The 21,949-nt window shown below is 44.1% G+C and overlaps 1 protein-coding gene across 1 annotated transcript; it reads right to left on the reverse strand.

The window, feature by feature from the left end:
* Nucleotides 1-9,923: 9,923 nt before the first annotated feature.
* Nucleotides 9,924-11,446, reverse strand: LOC311328492 (D-alanyl-D-alanine carboxypeptidase DacC-like; the record flags this gene model as incomplete). Its single annotated transcript, XM_084462453.1, has 2 exons — nucleotides 9,924-10,114; nucleotides 10,612-11,446. The coding sequence occupies 2 exons, from the start codon at nucleotides 11,444-11,446 to the stop codon at nucleotides 9,924-9,926; spliced, it is 1,026 nt and encodes a 341-aa protein (XP_084318579.1).
* Nucleotides 11,447-21,949: the final 10,503 nt, after the last annotated feature.

The raw sequence follows: 21,949 nt of genomic DNA on the forward strand, positions 1-21,949 counted from the left end.
CGCATATACAGCTGGTAATTTGACTCGTTTGTTTGCACGGAGGCAACACATTGGTATTTGTTTTCAGAACCTCTTCCACATTTGCCTACATGTTTTTCACCACCCAAGTAGGAATCATCCATCTGAACATGTCCCTGCAGAGGACGGCTGTCATCACGTTCTTTCATTACCTGCATAAGCTTGTGTCCACGCGCCAAGCAGCATTATAAGAGATTCCCAGCTGTCTAGAGAGCTCTAGGGCCGATATGCCATTCTTGGTCTGAGTCATTTAAAACATGCCTAGAAACCAAGTAGTAAAGGGCAGTTTGTTAGCTTCCAGAATGGTGCCACTGGTCAATGATGTCTGGTGACGGCAGCTATTGCGCTGGTAGAGCTCACGGATTTTTAGGATGCAATACTCCCGACAACAACACAGAGGACATTCAAACACATTCGGCCACCACCATTTGAAAAACTGGGAGCGCCATTGTTATTCCTAGCCATATTGCTGAAAGCAACTCCACACGGCTCATGCCTTTCTGAAACTAAATTGTAGTCTTGGCCATGATGCACCTTCTACTTAGAGGAAAAACAGTGTCGTAAGTTCAGACGAGAAGGAGGATTAGGTAAGATGGTAATCAGGAAGCCTTTCCATAAGTTCTACAAAGCGATTGTAGGATACTAGGTTCTGGAAATAGTCTGATTTATATTGTGTGCTCAGTAACTGGTAATAGTACTTGAAATTGCGAAAGGCACTCTGATAGGAATAGATGATGATTCAAATGTTGTACAGAAATCATCCACATCACGGAATACACTGGCAATAAACACTGAAGCCTCCAGTTCGTTATATATGGTTTGGCATCCGAAAGATAGCTAAGTGGCTGTGGCTAACCTGTCTTTCACCATCGAACTCCCGTTAATTACGAAGGGTGTGGTTCACTTGCTACGACGCCATATTCATTAGTTCTCCATTATTACGAAGGCGAGAGCATTACTTATGGAAGTTCCAATACGCCTGCTAATCTCCGCTTGCATCCAGTGATGCGTAACTTCAACGCAGCCTCTGCCCCTTGCAAACTACACTTTGCCACGGTTAGATCCATACGATCATTGATCAAATGACGGCAAACTCCCTCAATGACTCAACTGGCAATCGGATAGCCAGCATCAAGCGCCTTGTCATAACAGCGCCTAGGACGGTTTTTTTGAAGATAATCTTCACACTTATCCATGGCCTTACGTTTTGTCAGACCGACTGGCTCGAACTTTTCCTAATTCCACTGACCACCTTGTCATACTCTCCCCTGAGTATCTTCAGAGACCGTTCTGCCCACAGCTTTCAATAGCCTCATCCCCCTTGTCATGTAAGCAGTGACCAATTTCCCACAGATATTCAACGTAAGTGCGACTAGCTAATCCCTTGCGCTACACAGGCTTAAGCCTTTCTGTACATATTAATGTTACAGGAAAATAGTGATTTTAGTCTTTATTGGCTGGCAAAGGCTTAGAAAGAGCCATTGGGCACTTCCAAAAAACATCACTATGCCTCAAGACCTTAAAATCCAAGAGAGATAGCAAAAATTGAAGCGTCGAACTTACATTATTCAAGTACATGGATAAAGTCCATGATGATGGTTGCCTTAACTCCCTTTTTTTCATAATCACGGTGATCAGTTTCCGCTGATGATGGTGGCCATCAATAATCATTACCACCTGCCGTTTCTGCTCCTGATCTATCCTGAGCACTTCCTCAAAAGCTTCTTCTATCACGGCGTCTGCCTCTCTTTCTACACTGGCCCACACTCTCTTATTCTTGGCTTGAAGACGTAATTTAACCACGTGTCGCTCTTCCGATCCATATCCATGAACGATTCTGCCGTTCGAAAATTGGGTTTTACCGTATCACCGGTGGCTACCTGTGCCATTCATTTGCGATCTTTCTTCTATCCGGACTGAGCCTAGTTTGTAGCTTCTGCTGACTTTTGTGCGCGTTCTTCCTAGTTGCTTCCCTCAACCATTCTTGGCGCATCACTAGCCCCTTACCGTCACAACTGAGGGTCTGCAGGCCTTCTGTTTACTCAATCCCACCTTGAGCTATTCGTAAAAAGCCTCAAAGTATTGAGCCGTATCCGCTACCAGTTGCATAGCCTATCGTTTTCCAACCAACATTGGCAACTCTCACGATGTCGTTCAATCGTTCGATCATAAGAGCGCTCCATCACATCATTGACAATTTTTCCCCTCATGCCATCAGCGTATTTGTCAGTATTGAGGTTTAACTGAGCATCCAGCGGAAACACGCATTATTTCTTACGCTGGCTGTAACTGCGACAGAACAAAACAACCTAGTCAGTTATTAGTAGATATTTTTCTACCGTAATTTCTCTTCTCACCGTCACTACTCGTGACCGACGATTGCTGCGGCTAATCATTTGCCTGTTTATCTAAATATCCTTGGAGGAGAAGGCGCAGCACTTCGTTGCCTTAAGTCAGGATATAGCTCCCTATGGTCCCATGCTCTTATTGGATAGTGGATTCAAAGTGGTGAATGATAACGTACAAATGATCACGAGTTGGAGAGAATAATGAATAATCTATGGTCTTGCCGTAGAATGCGTTCACAATAGACAGTGTTATGTCGTTATTGGTTTGACGACGTTATACCATCATAAAATCGTCTCTTTTACGTTACCGGATATATAGAAAACCATGATTGTTTAGCGGCTTCATTGTCATATCACAAGAACCACACCATTCAGCAATATGGCCAAAAACAACAATGTCTGGACCAGTTTTCCAAATGCCGGTGGCCGAATTGGTTTGAATGTCCTATGTGTTGTTGCCGGAAGTATTGCATCCTGAAAACCAGTGAGCTCTACCAATGCAACCGCTGCCGCCACCAGACATCATTGACCAGTGGCACCATTCCGTAAACTGGCAAGCTGCCATTTACCACTTGGCTTCTAGGCATGTTTTTAATGACTCAGACCAAGAATGGCATATCGGCCACAGAGCTCTCTAGACATATGGTAATCTCTTATTATGCTGTTTGGCGCTTGAAGCACAAGCTTATGCAGATAATGAAAGAATGAGATGACAGCCGTCCCCTGCAGGAACATGTGCAAATGGATGATTTCTACTGTGGTGGTGAAAACCATGAAGGCAAACGGGGAAGATGTTATGAAAACAAACAGCAGTTTGTTGCCACCGTGCAACCCAACAGGAACACCACCATCTGTATACGCATTTCAGCATGGTCACCAGTTTCCGGAAAAAGGAGCTGGAACTCTGGGCGCAAAAGCATCTCGGTGGTCATACCTGCTGTGTTGTAGTGATGGCCTCTGTGCATTCACAGGAATAGCCGACGCCAGACACCCACATACAGCAGTGGTGACAAGTGGTGGTCGCGAATCGATAGCTAATAAGTTGTTTACGTTAGTCAACACCATGATCTGGAACGTCAAAAATTATCTGAAAGGCAGTTACCACAATATTAACCAAAAGCATCTGCCAAGAGACCTTGCTGAATATTGTATCGATTCAACCGGCGCTTTGATTTGAAAACAATGGTATCAAGGCTTGGTTACATGACTGCGCAAACTTACCTCATGGCAGCAAGGCTCCTCAAGCCGGCTAAGGAACAATGGCAACAAGGAATAGTTTTGTCCTAGTTACTGTCTGTGTCCAATGACTTACCATGATGTAAGCCACTGCATTCCATTGCTGACATGGTTCTTCAATGCCTTCCACTGGGTGGCTGTTTAAATATAAAAATACAACCTGCTTGTCTTATTCTAAGTAGCTGTGCAAAGGAAATCTAATATCCCTAGCTTATTTAGCAGATATTATGCCAAGCACAACGAGAGCATAGACGTAGCTATGTGTCCAGAGTTGTAACGTAGCACGACTGTACGGATGCAAAGCCACGAAGGAGCAGTTCCCGAGAACACAGGCTCAACTAGTCAGGAAACATGATCAAACTTGGTCAGCTACTTATGGCTTAATCGATAGCCATTAGCAGGAAATACCACTTTTCAGAACCAACAACTGTCTGGCATATCATGGGAAGTGGCATTTTAAGGACATGCAAAACGCACTCAACTGGTAAATTGGTGCTGTCTGGCAATATGCTTTTCGATCATAACATCAATAGCCTCTTGATCGTAAGGACGCAAGCCGGAAAGAATCATAGTCTTCTCTCCCATACCAACCACATCGTCATTTTCACGATAAATAAAATTGAGTGTCACCTTGCCCCGCTTACCATTGACTTCCAATGTAGCACCAGCAGCCTCCAAATGAGGATTTCCCAGATCAACACGTTCCAGTTTCAGGGTCATACTGTCATAGATAACCAATGGTTTGATGTTATTGATCATAACGCCGTGTGACTTCATCAGGGGAACAAATACATTGGGAAAGTTTTCTCCGGAAAAAGCCACGTAACTACGCACCAACTGCACGATCATGGGCTTATCATGGCTACTGGCACCATGCCGCTCAATATCCAGATACATCTTGTCTGACAGATCATAAATACTTCTATGACCATTTTCATTTGTACGAATTTCCAGCTCTACACCGTCGGAGACCATACCATTAAAAGTAACACGCATATCAGTATACAGACCCTCTGTCAGAAGAATCTTGGCAAACAGAAGGTCTCCTGGCACACAAAAGCGCGAGTTATCCACATCGTGTAGTGGGTTAAAGTCATTAGCAATGCGCTTTGCAAATTGGCTGGCCTGTTCGCGGGTAAACGAAAAGCGATTATCTGCCATAGAGGTACAGTATTGATCGATAAACATAGTGTTAAGGCTGGATTCCTGCCGCAATCATCCCCTTAGCCAGAGTACACTTGTTGTTTCTGGCTACCAGATGTTCAGTCATTAGTGACAAATGTCCATGGTAAAACAGGGAACATTCTACCATGCTCTCGCCACTTATAGCATAGCGCTATGATCATCTACCCCAAAACGCTTATGGCTAGAAGCCGGCCTCCAATAATTTTCTGCATCCCAAATTAAGGTCGTGGAAGCCATAATTTCATGGTAGATATCATAAGTTATCCGACAACCGTAAACCTACCAGTAATTCGTGTTTTTTGTTTACTGATTGTTATATACATCCTACTAAATTAGTAGCCTAGGTTCTTATAAACGGTGGAATGTATTAATAAATACGAGATGTTCGACTTTTTTAGAGACCATGAAAGTTTAAAATCTCTGACTTACCAATGGTTTCAGCGTAGATAATGTACGTTGGCGCAACATAATTACGCTTAATCTGCCGGCTATCAACGTGTAAGTTTGGCGTTATTCTAGGTTTTCCAGAGCTTAGTTACATGGTCGTATTAGCTGAAGCCCTTAAAAATCAAGGGGATGTTCGACTTTTCTGAAAAGTAAAACAAGTCGTACGTAGCGTAATACATAATGAGTCGTATTGGGAAAATTGCCATTCATTTAATTGTCTTTCCCCACTCCTATCAGGAATATACCGACTCGTAAAAAACACCTAAAATGTGAATGGTCGTCCATTGTCTTTCCTTCAAGCCAACCACATGTGTTATTGATTATTTATGTGGGTGGCTCTTGTGGTACGATAACACAGCCGTTAAAACATCATAATTACTGATATAGCAGGTACCGAAAAATAGACGGTTTTATGGTGATATAACGTCGCCAAACCAATAACTCCATAACACCGTCTTTTGTGAACGCATCATGCACCCATACCATCGATTATTCATTCTTCTCCCCAGCTCGTGATATTTAGACGCTATCATTTAACACATTGAATCAACTCTCCAACAAGAGCATGGCCCCATAAAGAGCTATATCCAGACTTGGGTGGTTCTTTTGATACGACAATGCAGCCGCTAAAACATCATGGTTCTTGATTACCATCTGACCCAAGCCTTCTTCTCGTCTAAACTTACGACACCGTTTTCCCTCGAAGTAGAAGGTACATCATGACCAAGAACAGGATTAAGTTTCAGAAAGGCATGAGCCTTGTGGAGTTCTTTCAGCAATATGCCTAGGAACAACAATGCCGTGACCAGTTTTTCAAATGGCGGTGACCGAATGGGTTTGAATGTCCTCTGTGTTGTTGTCTGGAGTATTGCACCCTAAAACCCAGTGAACTCTACCAGTGCAAACACTACCGTCACCAGACATAATTGACCAGTGGCACCATTCTGTAAGCTAGCAAACTGCCATTTACCACTTGGTTTCTAGGCATGTTTTAAATGACTCAAACCAAGAATGGCATATCGGCCTTGGAGCTATCGAGACAACTGGAAATCTCTTATAATGATGCGTACTGCTTGAAGCACAAGCTTATGCAGGCAATGAAAGAACGTGATGACAGCCGTCCTCTGCAGGGACAGGTTCAGATAGATGATTCCTACTGTGGTGGTGAAAAACATGGGGGCAAACATGGAAGAAGTTCTGAAAACAAACACCCATTTGTTGCCTCCGTGCAAACCACCGAGGAAAACTACCAGCTGTATATGCGTGTCAGCATGGTCACCATGTTTCCGGGAAAAGGAGCTGTAACGCTATGCGCAAAAGCATCTCAGTGATCATACCTGCTGTGTTGTCAGTGATAGCCTCGGTGCATTCACAGGAATGGCCAACGCCTAACACCCACATACAGCAATGGTCACAAATCGATGGCTGATGAGTTGTTAACGTGGGTCAACACCATTATCGGGAACGTCAAAAATTCTCTGAATAGCAGTTACCACAATATTAACCAAAAGCATCTGCCAAGATACTTGCTGAATATTGCTATCTATTCAACCGTCGCTTTGATTTGAAAGCAATGGTGTCAAGGCTTGGTTACATGGCTGCACGAACGAGCCAATGGCAGCAAGGCTCCTTAATCTGTCTGATGAACAATGGTAATTAGCCCATGGTTTGCGATATATCAGGTAACGAAAAAGGTACTTTGTTATGGTGATATAGCGCCGTCAAACCAATAACTACATAACACCGTCTATTGTGCAAGCATCCTACGCCAGTACCTGCGATTATTCATTCTTCTCACCAGCTCGTAATCATTTGGACGCTATAGTTTAGCACCTTGAATTAACTATCCAACAAGAATATGGCTCCATAGAGAGCTATATCCGGACTGGAGGCAACGAAATATTGCGCCTTCTCCTCCAAGGGTATCTTGATCAACAGGACAATAATGAGCAGCAGCAATAGTGGGTACCGAGTAGCAACGGTGAGCAGAGAAATCACGTTAGAAATAATACCTCCAGCAGCTGACCAGCTTGTTTGGTTCTGTCATAGTCAGGCATCGCAGTTACCGACGATTGCTGTGGCTCATCATTGGCCTACTTATCCACATACCATTGGAGGAGAAGGCGCGACACTTCGTTGCCTTCAGGCTGGACATAGCTACCTAACGTGAGTTCTACGAGATAATACCTTGCGCTACATAGTGCTGCAGCCTTTGTGTACATATTCATGTTACAGGGAAAAGTAATTTTAGCACGTTAGTAACTGGCAAAGGCTCCGTAGGAACTGTTGAGCACTTTCCAAAAAAACATCACTATGCCTAAAGCCCTTAAAATTCAATGCCTGTAGCCACAATTAAAGAGTCGAACTCACGTTATCCATAGTACCATGCTTTGTTGTATAGTGGATTCAAGGTGCAGAATGATAGCGTCCAAATAATCACGCGCTGGGGAGAAGAATGAAAAAAAGGGCGTTAGCGTCGGATTAGTTAATAAGAGACGGGGTTATGGAGTTATCGGTTTGACGACGTTATACCACCATAAACAGACTCTTTTTCGTTACCTGATACATAGGAAACCATGATGTTTAAGCTGCTGCATTGTCGTACCAACAGAGCCGCTCCCAATGTCTTTTACCGTTTGACCAGTGGAATTCAGGGGAATATCAATTAAGTGGTGAAAAGCAGATTCCCTATAACTATACTTATACAAACACTGTTATTTGTAGCTATGTCAGCTTACGGCGTTTAAGTGAGAATTAACGAATCATTGTTATCTTTATTTGGGAATGATAAAAACCTTTTCTAATGTCCATTAGAATCGGACAACTAGGCCAGAGAAGTTATAGCAGAGCATGTACTACCACCCTTGCTACCTAATGAATACTTCAAAGGCCTACGTTGTTTTTCTGCAAAACCTGCTCCGCACGATAGCTGGAACGAACAAGAGCCCCAGATACCACTTCCAAAAAGCCCTTCCCAAGCCCAAATTGGCGATATTTTTCAAACTCTTCCAGAGTCATATAACGCTCAATAGGGAGATGATTGACTGTCGGCTGGAGATACTGACCAAAAGTAACAATATCTACATCAATCGCGCGTAAATCATCCAATGTTTCCAGAATCTCATCTTCTGTTTCACCAAGTCCCAGCATCAAACTGGTTTTGGTGAGAACATTAGGACGATATTTCTTGGCATGTTCCAGCACCGCCAGTGTCTGTTCGTAGCTGGCTCTTGGATCTCGTACCGGATGAGTCAGTCGGCGTACGGTTTCTACATTCTGAGCAAAGACTGTAATAGGGCTACCAACAACCGTTTCAACATGGGCCATGACACCAAGGAAATCTGGAGTCAGAACCTCTACATCAGTATCAGGATTCTCCTCTTTCACCAGTTTAACAACTGCTGCATAATGACCTGCTCCACCGTCAGGAAGGTCATCACGGTTTACAGATGTCAGAACCAGATATTTGAGATGCATCAGTTTCACAGAGTTAGCGGTATGCTCTGGCTCATCAGGATCCAGCCAACCATTAGGGTTGCCCGTATTGACGGCACAGAACCGACAGGCACGGGTACAGGTCTCGCCCATCAGCATGATAGTAGCGGTACCTGAACTCCAGCACTCATTGATATTCGGGCACATGGCCTCCTCACAAACCGTACTGAGTTTATGTTCGTGAATGGTTCTTTTAACTTCTTCGTACTTTGTGCCGTGGCTTGCTTTAATTCTGAGCCAAGATGGTTTCCGTTGAATCGGAGCACGCTGCCTACCTGCACTGGCTTTAATGCCATTTTTAATAGCCGTGATACCTTTGTCATTGACAAATTTTGTACCACTTTCTACCTGTACGGTAGGAATTATCTGTTCAGACTTCATCCGCGGGGTTTCTCCGGCGGGGCTGCTCTTTATCACTTCATGATATCCTAGCGTCTCAAGGTTATTCTCTGGATGAGTAGCCACGCCCACCCATTGTTGTTTTTGTGTACTGCTGCTACATTATGAATTAAGCAGACTGATCATCATTTTCAGTCTTCTCAGCAATATTGACAAAGTTTAGCTCTTTCTGAAAGCATCCCAGCAAACGGTAGCTGACATCCTCAATGTTGACACTTCCAAGCAAAGATGCCATATCAACAACATCAAGTCCGGCATATCCACAGGGATTAATTCTGTTAAATGGTTCCAGATCCATGTCTACATTAAGACTCAGCCCATGATAGGAACACATTTTCCGAAACCTTAGACCCAGTGAAGCAATCTTGGCTCCATTAACGTATACGCCATGGGCACCAAGCTTCTTATGAGCTTCAATACCAAAACCAGCCAGCATCTCAATAACCGCATCTTCCAGTGCCGATACTACCGCTCTCGGGCCACTGCGCTTCCGGCGAACATCCATTAAGAAATAGAACACCAGCTGCCCGGGGCCATGATAGGTAACCTGGCCACCACGATCCACCTGAATAACCGGTATATCACCTGGGAAAAGTACATGTTCAGGCTCGCCTGCCTGCCCTTGGGTAAATACCGGGTTATGCTCGACAACCCATAATTCATCCTGTGTTCGCACATTGCGCTCGGCAGTGAAGGCCTTCATAGATTGCCAGACTGGCTCGTAGTCTCTGCGCCCCAGATAGCGTACAATAAGTTCACTTCCTTCGAGGCTAGGCGGTAGAACATCCTCAACCATCAAAGCACCATCTGAATACGGCCGCTGGCCTTCAACTCATCAAAAAGAGCCTTAAGCTGAGGTTCGCCGGTTGCCATAATGACGACGGTTGCAGACAGATACTTGCCATTACGGCTGGTTTTCATCTTCGCGTTGCCATCAAAGCTAGGATCATGCTTTGCCACAACGCTCAAAGCAAAGTCCTTATAATCTGTGGTTGCATGCCCCACAATACGAATAGGATAGTCACAGGGGAATTCAATTTTAGGAGCTTTTGGCTCTTCCATAACCACACCTAAATCATTTCCAGAGCTGTTTAATACCACAAAAAGCTGCTCCCATATTCATAGGAAGTGCAGCACCTTTAACTGTATGCTTTCCTACCAAAAACAACTGGTTATACAAACAGTCCGGTAAAAAACAGTACAATGCTATCCCAGAGTCTTTTTAATAAACCGCTGGGCTCAACAGCCTGCTGAGCAACCAGTGGCACTTCTCGGACCAGCTCATCTTCCAGCATAACTTTAACGCTACCGATGGTTTGCCCCTTCTTGATAGGAGCTTCAAGTTTTGGATAGATAGCCAGAGAAACAGTTAGATTCTTGCTCATCCCTCTCGGCACAGTAACAATCAGATCTTGAGTTATACCAACGGTAATTCCATTAATATCGCCCTTCCAGACCTTAACGGTTTGCAAAGGCTCGCTACCTTTTTTCACATCCACATTTTCAAAGAAACGAAAACCGTAGGTAAGCAGCTTCTGGGCATCATCAGCACGCTGTTTCTCACTCTTGGAGCCTAGCAGTACGGCAACCAGACGGCGGTCATCCCGCGCAGATGTTACAGCCAAATGGTAACCGGTATCTTCAATATGCCCTGTCTTCAAACCATCTACATAAGGATTAGTCCAGAGAAGACGGTTACGGTTCGCTTGACGGCGTAATGGCTTCCCCGTCTTTTTGTCCACACCGTATTGATAGTATTTCTCAGCATACCAACCATAGTACTCCGGATAATCCTGAGCAATATGTTTACCAAGAATGGCCAGATCACGGGCTGTGGAGTAATGATCATCCACAGGCCAGCCAGAAGCATTTTGGAACAGGGTATTTTTCATCCCCAGACGCTTGGCTGTACTGGTCATCAACTGGGCAAAAGCACCTTCGCTTCCAGCGATATGCTCAGCAATAGAGACACTGGCGTCATTTCCGGAAACAATGATGATACCTTTCAATAACTCTTCTACCGGTACCCGTTCCCCAACTTCAATAAACATGGTGGAACCACCCAGACTCCACGCCTTTTCACTGACCAGAACCTTGTCATCACGGTTGATATTTCCTGCTGCCATCTCCATTTCAGCCAGATAGGCAGTCATCATCTTTGTCAGACTGGCCGGATGCATTGTTTCATCGGGATTCTGGGATGCAAGCACTTCACCACTGGCAGCATCCATAAGGATGTAGCTTTTCAGTGCCACCTCTGGAGGATAAGGGATCTGCCCAAAAGCATGGGTCTGACCTGTTATAACAAGACCAGCCATGGCCAATGCTCCAAGCCAGCGGCAGGGAAAGAGAATTCTTTTGCTCATGCAGGTCAATGCTCTGAGTATAACGAGATGTTCGACTTTTTTAGAGCCCATGAAAGTTTAAAATCCCTGACTTACCAATGGTTGCAGCGTAAATAACACACGTTAGCGCAACATAATTATGTTTAATCTGCCGACTATTGACATGTTAGTTTGGCGTTATTCTAGGTTCCCCAGAGTTTGGTCATATGCCTGTATTGGCTGAAGCCCCTGACAATCAGGGGATGTCCGACTTTTCGGGAAAGTAAGAAAAATCGAACATCACGTAGTATATGGATTTCCATCATTAATATTCAAGTCTTTCAAGGTTAACTGTAACTTACAACGACTAATAAAAATTCAGCTGCCATGTTAGCACAGCCAAGTTTCCATCAAATCATATATCAGTTAGCGTAAAGTAAAACTACCTACTCATCAGAAAGATTTCCTTTACCTGATAAACCTCTTTTTTAAAGGTTCCCCATCCACTCTTCTCATAAAAGCTAACCTAGTCAGTGTGTACAAAAATAGTAGCTTCAGACCCTGCAGTGAGACAAACACCATGGCCACTTCGCCCTGCCTACGTCCATAGCCAAGACTTCGTTTTGTGAGTCCAACATAAACATTAGCCAACCATGGTGAAAGCTCTGGGTAGTTTGGCAGATCTTTCCCAAGACTGCTGACAGTTCCCCATACTTATTCATACGCCATCAAAACCAAGGTGTGAGGAAGCTGGCTGGCAAGTAAAGAGGCCTCAATGTCTGCCTTAAAATCTTCCAATCCGCTATCAGCGATACAGTGATCCCAGCTCAGAAAAGTGCCACAAAGCAATTCGATCAATACACCAAGAGGGAGCAATACAGAAAGGCAGTTCTTGTAAATTACCAATTTTCATGAAGATTAATAACAAAGAAATCTATGAGGTTATGGTACCGAAAAACCTGATTTTGCGTAGATCTAAATTTCCACATCCACCTTATGAGCCAGACAAGACAAGTGGTTCAACTCAATTAAAATTAACCTAGCAGGGTGGCCTATACCACTCTATTTTTATCCTACAAACTGTCTCCTGCAAAATTTATCCGGAAATGTCAGTTTGACCGTATCGATTATACATAATTCTGTTATCCAACTCGCTGTTTGACTTTTTTAGAGACCATGAAAGTTTCAAATTCATGGTCACATGGGTTACAGCGTAAATAGTGCACTACAGTGCAACATAATTATGCTTAATCCTCCGTCCCCCTCGTGTAGTTGTGGTTATTCCCTAGTCCCCAGAGTTTGGTCATGTAATTGTATTAGCTGAAGCCTTTGAAAATCAGGGAATGTTAGACTTTCCTAGGAAATGAGAAAAGTCGAACACCTCGTGTATCCAAACTATGTGGCCCGTTGTTTTTGCAAAGCTGGAGTGGCAAAATGTTAACCGAAGATCTCTATGAGTGTCTTATTGAGCTCGGTGTTAATGAGCCTAAAGCAAGGACAGCAGCACAGGACAATGAAAAGCTGACTGAGATAGGAGAGGACATTGTCACAATTCGCCAGACTGTCTTCGAACTGACCCGACAAAGTAGTGGTATGAATGATCGACTGATCAATGTCGAGGAGCTAATGAAGGCGCTCATACAGCGCATCAACAGCATGGAGCAATGGCAAAATCAAACTGACGAGCACATGACCGATCTCGAAGGCCGGTTGACCAATGTTGAAGGCAAACTGGCTAATATAGTAGGTAAATTAACAGACGTTGAGGACTGTCTTACCGGGGTAGAAGATGAACTGGCAGAGATCAAAGGCTTGCTTAAAGTCCTAGTAGGCAGGCAATAAGACAGACAACCTCCATCCTATGCCCTTAGCAGACACTACTAGAAGTTAACTGACTTCTGGCATAGCCTGAGGCTTAATTTGGTTACGCCATCTGAGGGCCTTGATTGCGCCCGCTGGCGCTCCTACCAATCCCGATGATACTGGTCTTTTTACACGACAATACGCAGATATAACATCATGGTTTTCGATATATCCAGTATCGAAAAAGAGACGGGTTTATGACTATATAACGTCGTCAAACCAATAACTCCGTAACACCGTCTCTTACGAGCGCATCCTACGCCAATACCATCGATTATTCATTCTTATCACCAGCTAGTGGTGATTTGGACGCTATCATTCAGCACCTTGAATTCACTATCCAACGAGGGCATGACACCATAGAGAGCTATATCCAGACTGAAGGCAACGAAGTGTTGCGCCTGCCCCTCCAATGGTATCTGGATAATCAGGCCAATGATGATCCGCAGCAATCGTTGGTAACTGGTAGCAACGGTAAGCAAAGAAATTACGTCAGGGAAAATGCCTACCGACAACTGACCAGCTTGTTTGGTTCTGTCGTAGTCAGGCGTTGCAGTTACAACCAGCGGAAGCAATCCAGCGTGTTTCCGCCGGATGCTCAGTTAAACCTAGATACTGACTAGTACTCTGATGGCATGAGGAGAAAAATTGTCAGCGATGTGATGGATTGCTCTTATGATCGAAAGAGTAAACGACATCGTGAGAGTTGTCCAAGTATGATTGGGAAACGACAGGCTATTCAACTAGTAGCGAATACGGCGCAAAACTTTGAGGCTTTTTACGAACAGCACAAGGTTGGGATTGAGCAAACAGAAGACCTGCAGATCCTCAGTTTTGACGGTAAGGGCTTGGGGATACGCTAGGAAGTGTTGAGGGAAGCTCCCAGAAAGAATGTACAAAAGAGTCAGCAAAAGCTGCAAACTAGGCTAAGCCATAGAGAGAAAAAAGATCGCAAACGAATGGCACAGGTAGCCACCGTTTATACGGTAAAACCAAATCCTCGAACGGCAGAATCGGTCATGGATATGGATATGGATATGGATATGGATATGGATATGGATATGGATATGGATATGGATATGGATATGGATATGGATATGGGTATGGGTATGGGTATGGGTATGGGTATGGGTATGGGTATGGGTATGGGTATGGGTATGGGTATGGGTATGGGTATGGGTATGGGTATGGGTATGGGTATGGGTATGGGTATGGGTATGGGTATGGGTATGGGTATGGGTATGGGTATGGGTATGGGTATGGGTATGGGTATGGGTATGGGTATGGGTATGGGTATGGGTATGGGTATGGGTATGGATATGGATCAGAAGAGCGACAACGTCGTTAAATTCCGTCCTCCCACCAAGAATAAGAGAGTGTGAGACAATGTAGAAAGAGAGGCGAAAACCGTGATAGAAGAAGCTTTCGAGGAAGCGCTCAGGCGAGATCCAGAACAGAAACGACAGAGGGGCATTGTTATTGATAGGCACCGCTCATCAGCAGAAACTGATTACCATGATTATAAAAAAGAAGGAAGTTAAGGCAACCATCATCATGGACTTTATCCATGCACTTGAATACCTGTGGAAAGCAGGCCACTGCTTACACAACAAAGGGGGATTATGCTGTTGAAAGCTGGGTGGTAGGACGGTCCCTAAAAATACTCATGAGAGAGCCTGACAAGGTGGCCCGTGGAATCCGGCAAAGTGCAAGCAAAAAGGATCTGACAACACTGGAGGCCATTGATAAGTGTGTAGACTATCTTCAAAAAAACCGCCCCAAGCGCTGCCATGACAAGCGCCGGATTCTGACTATCATATTGCCAGTGGAATCATTGAGGGAGCTTGCCGCCATTTGATCAATAACCGTATGGGGATCTAACTGTGGCAAAGTGGAGTTTGCAAAGGACATAGGCTGTGTTGAAGCTACACTCACTGGATTCAAGTAGAGATTGGTAGGCGTATTGGAACTTCAATAAGAACTGCTCTTGCCTTCGGAATCATGGAGAACTAATTAATGTGGCGTCGTAGCAAAGGGACCACATCATTCTGCTATCACGGCTTCCGGCTCTCTTCCAACACTGGCCCACACTCTCTTTGGATGGAGAACGGAATTTAACAACGTTGTCGCTCTTCCGATCCACATTCATGACAGATTATGCCGTTCGAGAAATGGGTTTTACCGTATAAACGATGGCTACCTGTGCCATTCGTTTGCGATCTTTCTTCTCCCCCGAACTGAGCTTGGTTTGCAGCTTCTGCTGACTTTTTTGCTCGTTCTTCCTAGTTGCTTCTCTCAACCCTTCCTAGCGCATCACCATGCCCTTACCGTCAAAACTGAGGATTGCTAGGTCTTCTGTTTGCTCAATCCCAACCTTTCGCTGTTCGTAAAAAGTCTAAAATACTTGAACCGTATCCGCTACTAGTTAAATAACCTGTCGTTTTCCAAGCATACCTTGGCCACTCTCACGATGTCGTTTAATCGTTCGATCATAAGCACGACCAATCACATCCATGATACTTTTCCCACTCATGCCATCAGAGTACTTGTCAGTATTGAGGTTTAACTGAACATCCAGCGGCAACACGCTTGATTGCTTCCGCTGGCTGTAATTGCTACATTTAACTACGACAGAACCAAACGAGCTGGTCAGTTGTCGGAAAGTATTTTCCCTAACGCAATTTCTCTGCTCACCGTTACTACTAGTTACCGACGATTGCTGCGACTCATCATTATTCTGTTTATCCAGATACCCTTGGAGGGGAAGACGCAACACTTCGTTTCCTTCAGTCCTGATATAGCTCTCTATGGTGCCATGCTCCTGTTGGATAGTGGATTCAAGGTGCTGGATGATAGCGTCACAATGATCACTAGCTGGTGAGGAGAATAAACAATCAAGTGTATTAGCGTAGGATGCGTTCACAATATACGGTGTTATGTAATTATTAGTTTGACGACGTGATATCACCATAAAACCGTATCTTTTTCGTTACCGATATATCGAAAACCATGGTGTTTTAGTGGCTACATTCTCGTACCAAAAGAACCACACCCATTTGATTTTCATGGTTTTAGGCCTAGTGATGTTTTTTGAAAAGTGCCCAATGGCTCCTTCTGAGACTTTGCCAGCCAATAAAGTACTCCAACCACTCTTTTCCTGTAACATGAATATATACAAAAAGGCTAAAGCCTATGTAGCACAATGAATTATCTCGTCTAACTCACGTTATTTACAAGTAGCCTGCTGCGTAGCATGTAAGAAATACGAGGATGCACAGGCTTCACTGGGTTGCTTTATTCTGAGCTCGAATGACCTAAATGAGGACGATCTGCATACAGGTGCATTGTTGTCTACCTATCAGTCGCCGCAACATGTTGAAAGGTGATGTCGATTCCTGAATAGCTAGGATTTCCTAGTGTCACCTTTACCTAAAAACCCTGAACGCATTGAAGCGCGGCTGATGGTAATGACACTCCGTCTGATGGTCTATGCTGCTTTACAGCACAGAATAAGGCAGGAGCTGAAACGCACAAAGCCGATTCTTTCCAAATCAGAAGGAAAAACCCTGCCATAACTACACCTCCAGATGGGTATTATGCTGGTTTCAGGTAATTCATGAGTTAACAATCAATAATCAATAATCAATAGCGACATGTGGTTGGTTTGAAGGAAAAACAGTGGACGATCATCCAAATGTTAGGTGTTTTGTACGAGTCTGTATCTTTCTGATAGTGGTGGTGAAAGACAGTCACATGATTCCAAACGGACAATCTGACCAGATGGTGGCTGCTGATGTCCGGTAGTACTTTCTCTCTCTGGCGTGGTAGTTTTATCTGGAGATAGGCTTCCTTCGCCTTCTGAAAATAGATACAATAAAACCATCTGAGGTGTTCTGCCATCGCATAACTGTATCACTAATCGTTTAGCTTTACCCATTTGAAGGGTGGTGTGGTGGGCAAAACGTCCTCTACCAGCCGAACCACGGCTGACCATTCCAAAAAGTTATTGGTAAACGGATTTTTACCATTTCCCAAGTAAGTCCTACAGAGGGCATCGTAATCCACCTGTTGATTGCCCACCGCAACCATCTTTTCTGTTTTCTCTCCACAGATGTCGCACGCGTCAATACGATCTACCGTTTGTGACTTTAGCTGGTCAAATTGCAGAATAGCTTTGTAACGTTGATATTTTTGCCATGGTTCCCACTCTTCAAGATAGTCTGCCAGTTTAGCATCAGAGCAGGATACCTCGATGTTGACGCAAGCTCTTGCAATGTCCTTATCTTCAACATAAGCACACCTACGAAATAGCATATTTTTCGTTAAGCTAGGAATGGTAAAGAGCTTGCTTAATTCAATCAGAAAAGCCAGCTCAACCTCGATGTGATCCACCCATAGTAGTGTTCGCATATGGGCTCTGGCGATTTTTTTGACTTTATCCAAAATCATCATTTGCCGCCCCAACTCCCTTAATTCAGTGTGATCATTATTTACAACGGCCATAGTTTCCGCGAAGGTACCCAATTACATAGTTTCCAGATCATCAAGGCCTAGGATCACACGATCATCACAGGAACCTATGGCCTCGTGGACGAGGTTCATGGCATCATCACTCACTTGGTCATTCTCGGTGATTAACTCCATGACGCCAATAACTCGTTCAGCCAGTAAAGGCCTATAAGACTGATTCTGATAATCTGCTGTTCCTGTCAATCGTCCAAAAAAAACAATCAGGTCAACAGTCTGGTCAGATCGGATGGACAGTTTCGGTGTTTCAGCATTAGAAGAAGCCAAATCCCGCCAGAAGGTAAAAGTCTGCCCAAAGTTTTCAAACAGCTGTTCTGGATGCCCTGCGCTTCTGGAAACGTGGAACATCATACCGGGCGTCTCAACAGTACTGAGCCGCTCAATCAACGCATCGGACAGTCCCGTATTTTCCAAGTTGACACAACGTGTATGCCATGATGATATGCATCCCAACGTTGTAATCCAGTTAGGCAGGGCCGTCAGGCCGGTGCACCAACTAAGATGAAGGTCTTCCCCCACAGATAGGTTCTCGGGCAGGGCCGTCAGTCAGGTGCAAGAGCAAAGCCACAGGTCGCCCACCACGTAGAGGTGATCTGGCAGGGCCGTCAAATCGTAAAGCATAAGGCGTCCTTCGACCTTGTATTGGACGTCATTTGAAAATTCCCCACTAACAATAAGCTCCTGCAAATTGTGCTCAGAAATATCTACTTACTGCATTACAGAACGAACCATTATTGGCTTTTCTTCCGACGAAGCTGTTTCATAAGGCGGAATATATTTTGCCTCACCTTCATCTACATGCAGATCTGGTGTTATTAAATTAGATGACCAAGAATGAGCAGGAGGTCTTATATTGTTCTCCATTATTAATACCTGTACACGCAATGTTTGACTTTTTTAGAGACGACGGCAGTTTCAAATCCATGCCTTACCAAGTGTTGCGACATTAATAGCATAGGTTAGCGCACCGTTAATTATGCTTAATATCACACTATCTACGTGCAAGCTTGGCGTTATTCAGCATTTTACCAAGTTTGGTCATAATTGGCTGAAGACATTGAAAATCAAGGAATGCTAAGCTACTCGAGAAAGTAAGAAACGTCTAACGTTCGTTGCGTTAGTAGAGTATTAGATATGATGTCAGTCAACGTATTAACTGACTAAGTTCCACTCCCACCATAAACCGACAATGTCCTGTTGCATTTATTCCCAGTAGGCAACTGAGTCCTGTCTCCAGATAAGACTACCACCCCAGAAAGTAAAAGCATTCACAGAAGACAGAAGCCACCATCTGGTCATATTGTCTTTTCGAATCTGTGCCAAAGATCAATTCCAGCAAGGGTGGATTTCGCTGATTTTAAGCGTTGAAAACCCAACATGGGTACAGTTATCCGCTCTGTCACTCTATGATCCTACTCAACAAAGTTGTTCAGATACTTATTATGGAGAACCTTCACCTCTGGCTGTCCTGATCCTTTCAGTTTACTATGTAGTGAATTCATGGATACGGTATCGGCACTACTGTTATAAATAGTGACCGTGGTCGGAACACAATTTTGAGCAATGGCCTGATTAAAACTGTTTGTAACCACCCCTGTCAAGGATATACTGATTCGTAAAAAATACCTAAAATTTGGATTATCGTCCATTGTCTTTCCTTCCAGTCAACCACATGTCGCTCCTTATTATTAATTATTAACTCATTAATTCCATAAAAACAGAATCACACCCCTCTGGAGGTGTGGTTCTGGCATGGCATTTTCTTCTGATTTGGAAAGGATCGGCTTTGTCTTTTTAGCTCATGTCCTATTCTGTACTGTAAAGCAGCATAGACCATAAGACTGAGTATCATTACCATCAGCAGTGCTTCAATTCGTTTAGGCTTTTTTAGGTAAAGGGACGACACTAGAAAATTCTGGCTCTTCAGAAATCAAAAGGTAGAGCTCTTTTGATACGACAATGCAGCCGCTAAAACATCATGGTTTTCAATATATACTGTAACGAAAAAGAGACGGTTTGATGGTGATATAACATCGTCAGACCAATAACTACACGACACCGTCTCTTGTGAACGCATCTTGCGCCAATACCCTCGATTATTCATTCTTATCACCAGTTCGTGAACATTTGGACGCTATCATTCAGTGCCTTGATACTTGAATATCTGTGGAAAGCCGGTCACTGCTTACACGACAATGAGGATTAGGCTATTAACAGCTGGGTGGCAGACCGGTCCATGAAGGTACTCAGGTGAGAGTATGACAAGACGGCACGTGGAATACGGCAAAGTGCGAGTAAGAGAAGTCCTCCAAAACTGGAGGCCATGACAATGAGCTGGCTGCTGGCTATCAGATTACCAGTGGAGTCATTGATGGAGCTTGCCACCATTTGATCAATGACCGTATAGAACTAACTGTGGCCAAGTAGAGTTTGTAATGGGAAGTGGCTGTGTTGAAGCTACGCTCACTGGATTCAAGTGGAGATTGACAGGCGTATTGGAACTTTCATAAGAAATGTTCTCTCCTTCGTAATCATGAATAACTAATGAATGGAGCGTCGTATCAAAAGAGCCACACCAGATGTTAATTAAGGTTCCTGAACTACCTGTTTCGCTTATTTTTCAGATACAGGCTTTTCATACACCAAGAAGGGCGGTTCAAACTCTGCAGCACTTAAGCTCTGAAGTAACAACTCAAGATGTTCAGGGTTCTCTACTGGGCCAACTATTACCCGATAAAATGGCTCAGACTCCTCTCCCTTCATAACTTTTGCCTGTATACCAACTTTGGAAAAGATATCTCTGCGAAGCAACTGGGCATTATGGTAGTTTTTCAGTGCAGCAAACTGTAAATAAAGTAACTCATCATCCAGTTCGTGGGCCGGTGAACGGGAAAAAGCTTCTGGATCAATACCTTCAACTGCCACATCAGCAAGCCCTGAGTCAGCGAACCCAAGTTTCTTAGCGGCAACATAAGAGAGATCAATCAACCGGTCCCCATGGAAAGGCCCACGATCATTAACCCTAACAACAACGGAGTGTCCATTTTCAACATTGGTCACCTTGACATAAGACGGCAAAGGCAATGTTTTATGAGCGCCAGTCATCTTGAACATATCATAGACTTCACCATTCGCCGTCTGTTTGCCATGGAACTTGGTGCCATACCACGAAGCTTGACCATTTTCCGAATACCCTTTGGCCGAAACCATTGGCTGATAGGAAATGCCACCCAGAGCGTAAGTGGTATTCTTGAGCGGCACCTGAATGGGAGATGGGACTGCATCAGGAATAGAACGGACATCGAAGGATTTATAAGGTGGACCATCATGTACTGAAGTACTACTACACCCAGCTAAAGTAAGGCTAAATAGAGCAGTAATACCTGACCTTAGTGTAGAATTAATTTTGCCAGTAACATCGCTCATCGGCATAAAACTCTGATTTAAATTAGCTGATCGTCCTGTTTGATCAAACATAAATTACAAATCTCTGGCTCTCCTACCCTAGAGCCTCATGAAATAACCACTAATAAAAACTGGGGTGGTGCCCTTGCTACGACGCCCAATTCATTAGTGCTCCATGATTACAAAGGCGAGGGAACTCCTTATGAAAGTTCCAATACGCCTGCCAATCTCCATTTGAATCCAGTGAGAGCAGCTTCAACACAACCTCTGCCACTTGCAAACTCCACTTTACACAGGTTAGATCCATCCGATCATTGATCAAATGGCGGCAAGCTACCTCAATGACTCCACGGTAATCGGATAGCCAGCATCCAGCGCCTTGTCATAGCATAGCCTAGGACGGTTTTTTTGAAGATAGTCTGCACACTTATCAATGACCTCACGTTTTTCCAGACCTCTCTTGCTCGCACTTTGCCTGATTCCCCGGACCACCTTATCAGACTCTCCCCCTGAGTACCTTCATGGACCGTTCTGCCACCCAGCTGTTAATAGCCTCATAACCATTGTCGTGTAAGCAGGGACCGGCTTTCCACAGATATACAAATACATGGATAAAGTCCATAATTATGGTTGCCTTAACTACTCTATTTTTCATAATCCAAGTAATCAGTTTCGCTGATGAGAGTGCTCAGCAATAACAAT

Source organism: Borostomias antarcticus (assembly GCF_949987555.1).
Source record: "Borostomias antarcticus genome assembly, contig: scaffold_63, whole genome shotgun sequence".
In the NCBI taxonomy this organism is placed as follows: domain Eukaryota; kingdom Metazoa; phylum Chordata; class Actinopteri; order Stomiiformes; family Stomiidae; genus Borostomias; species Borostomias antarcticus.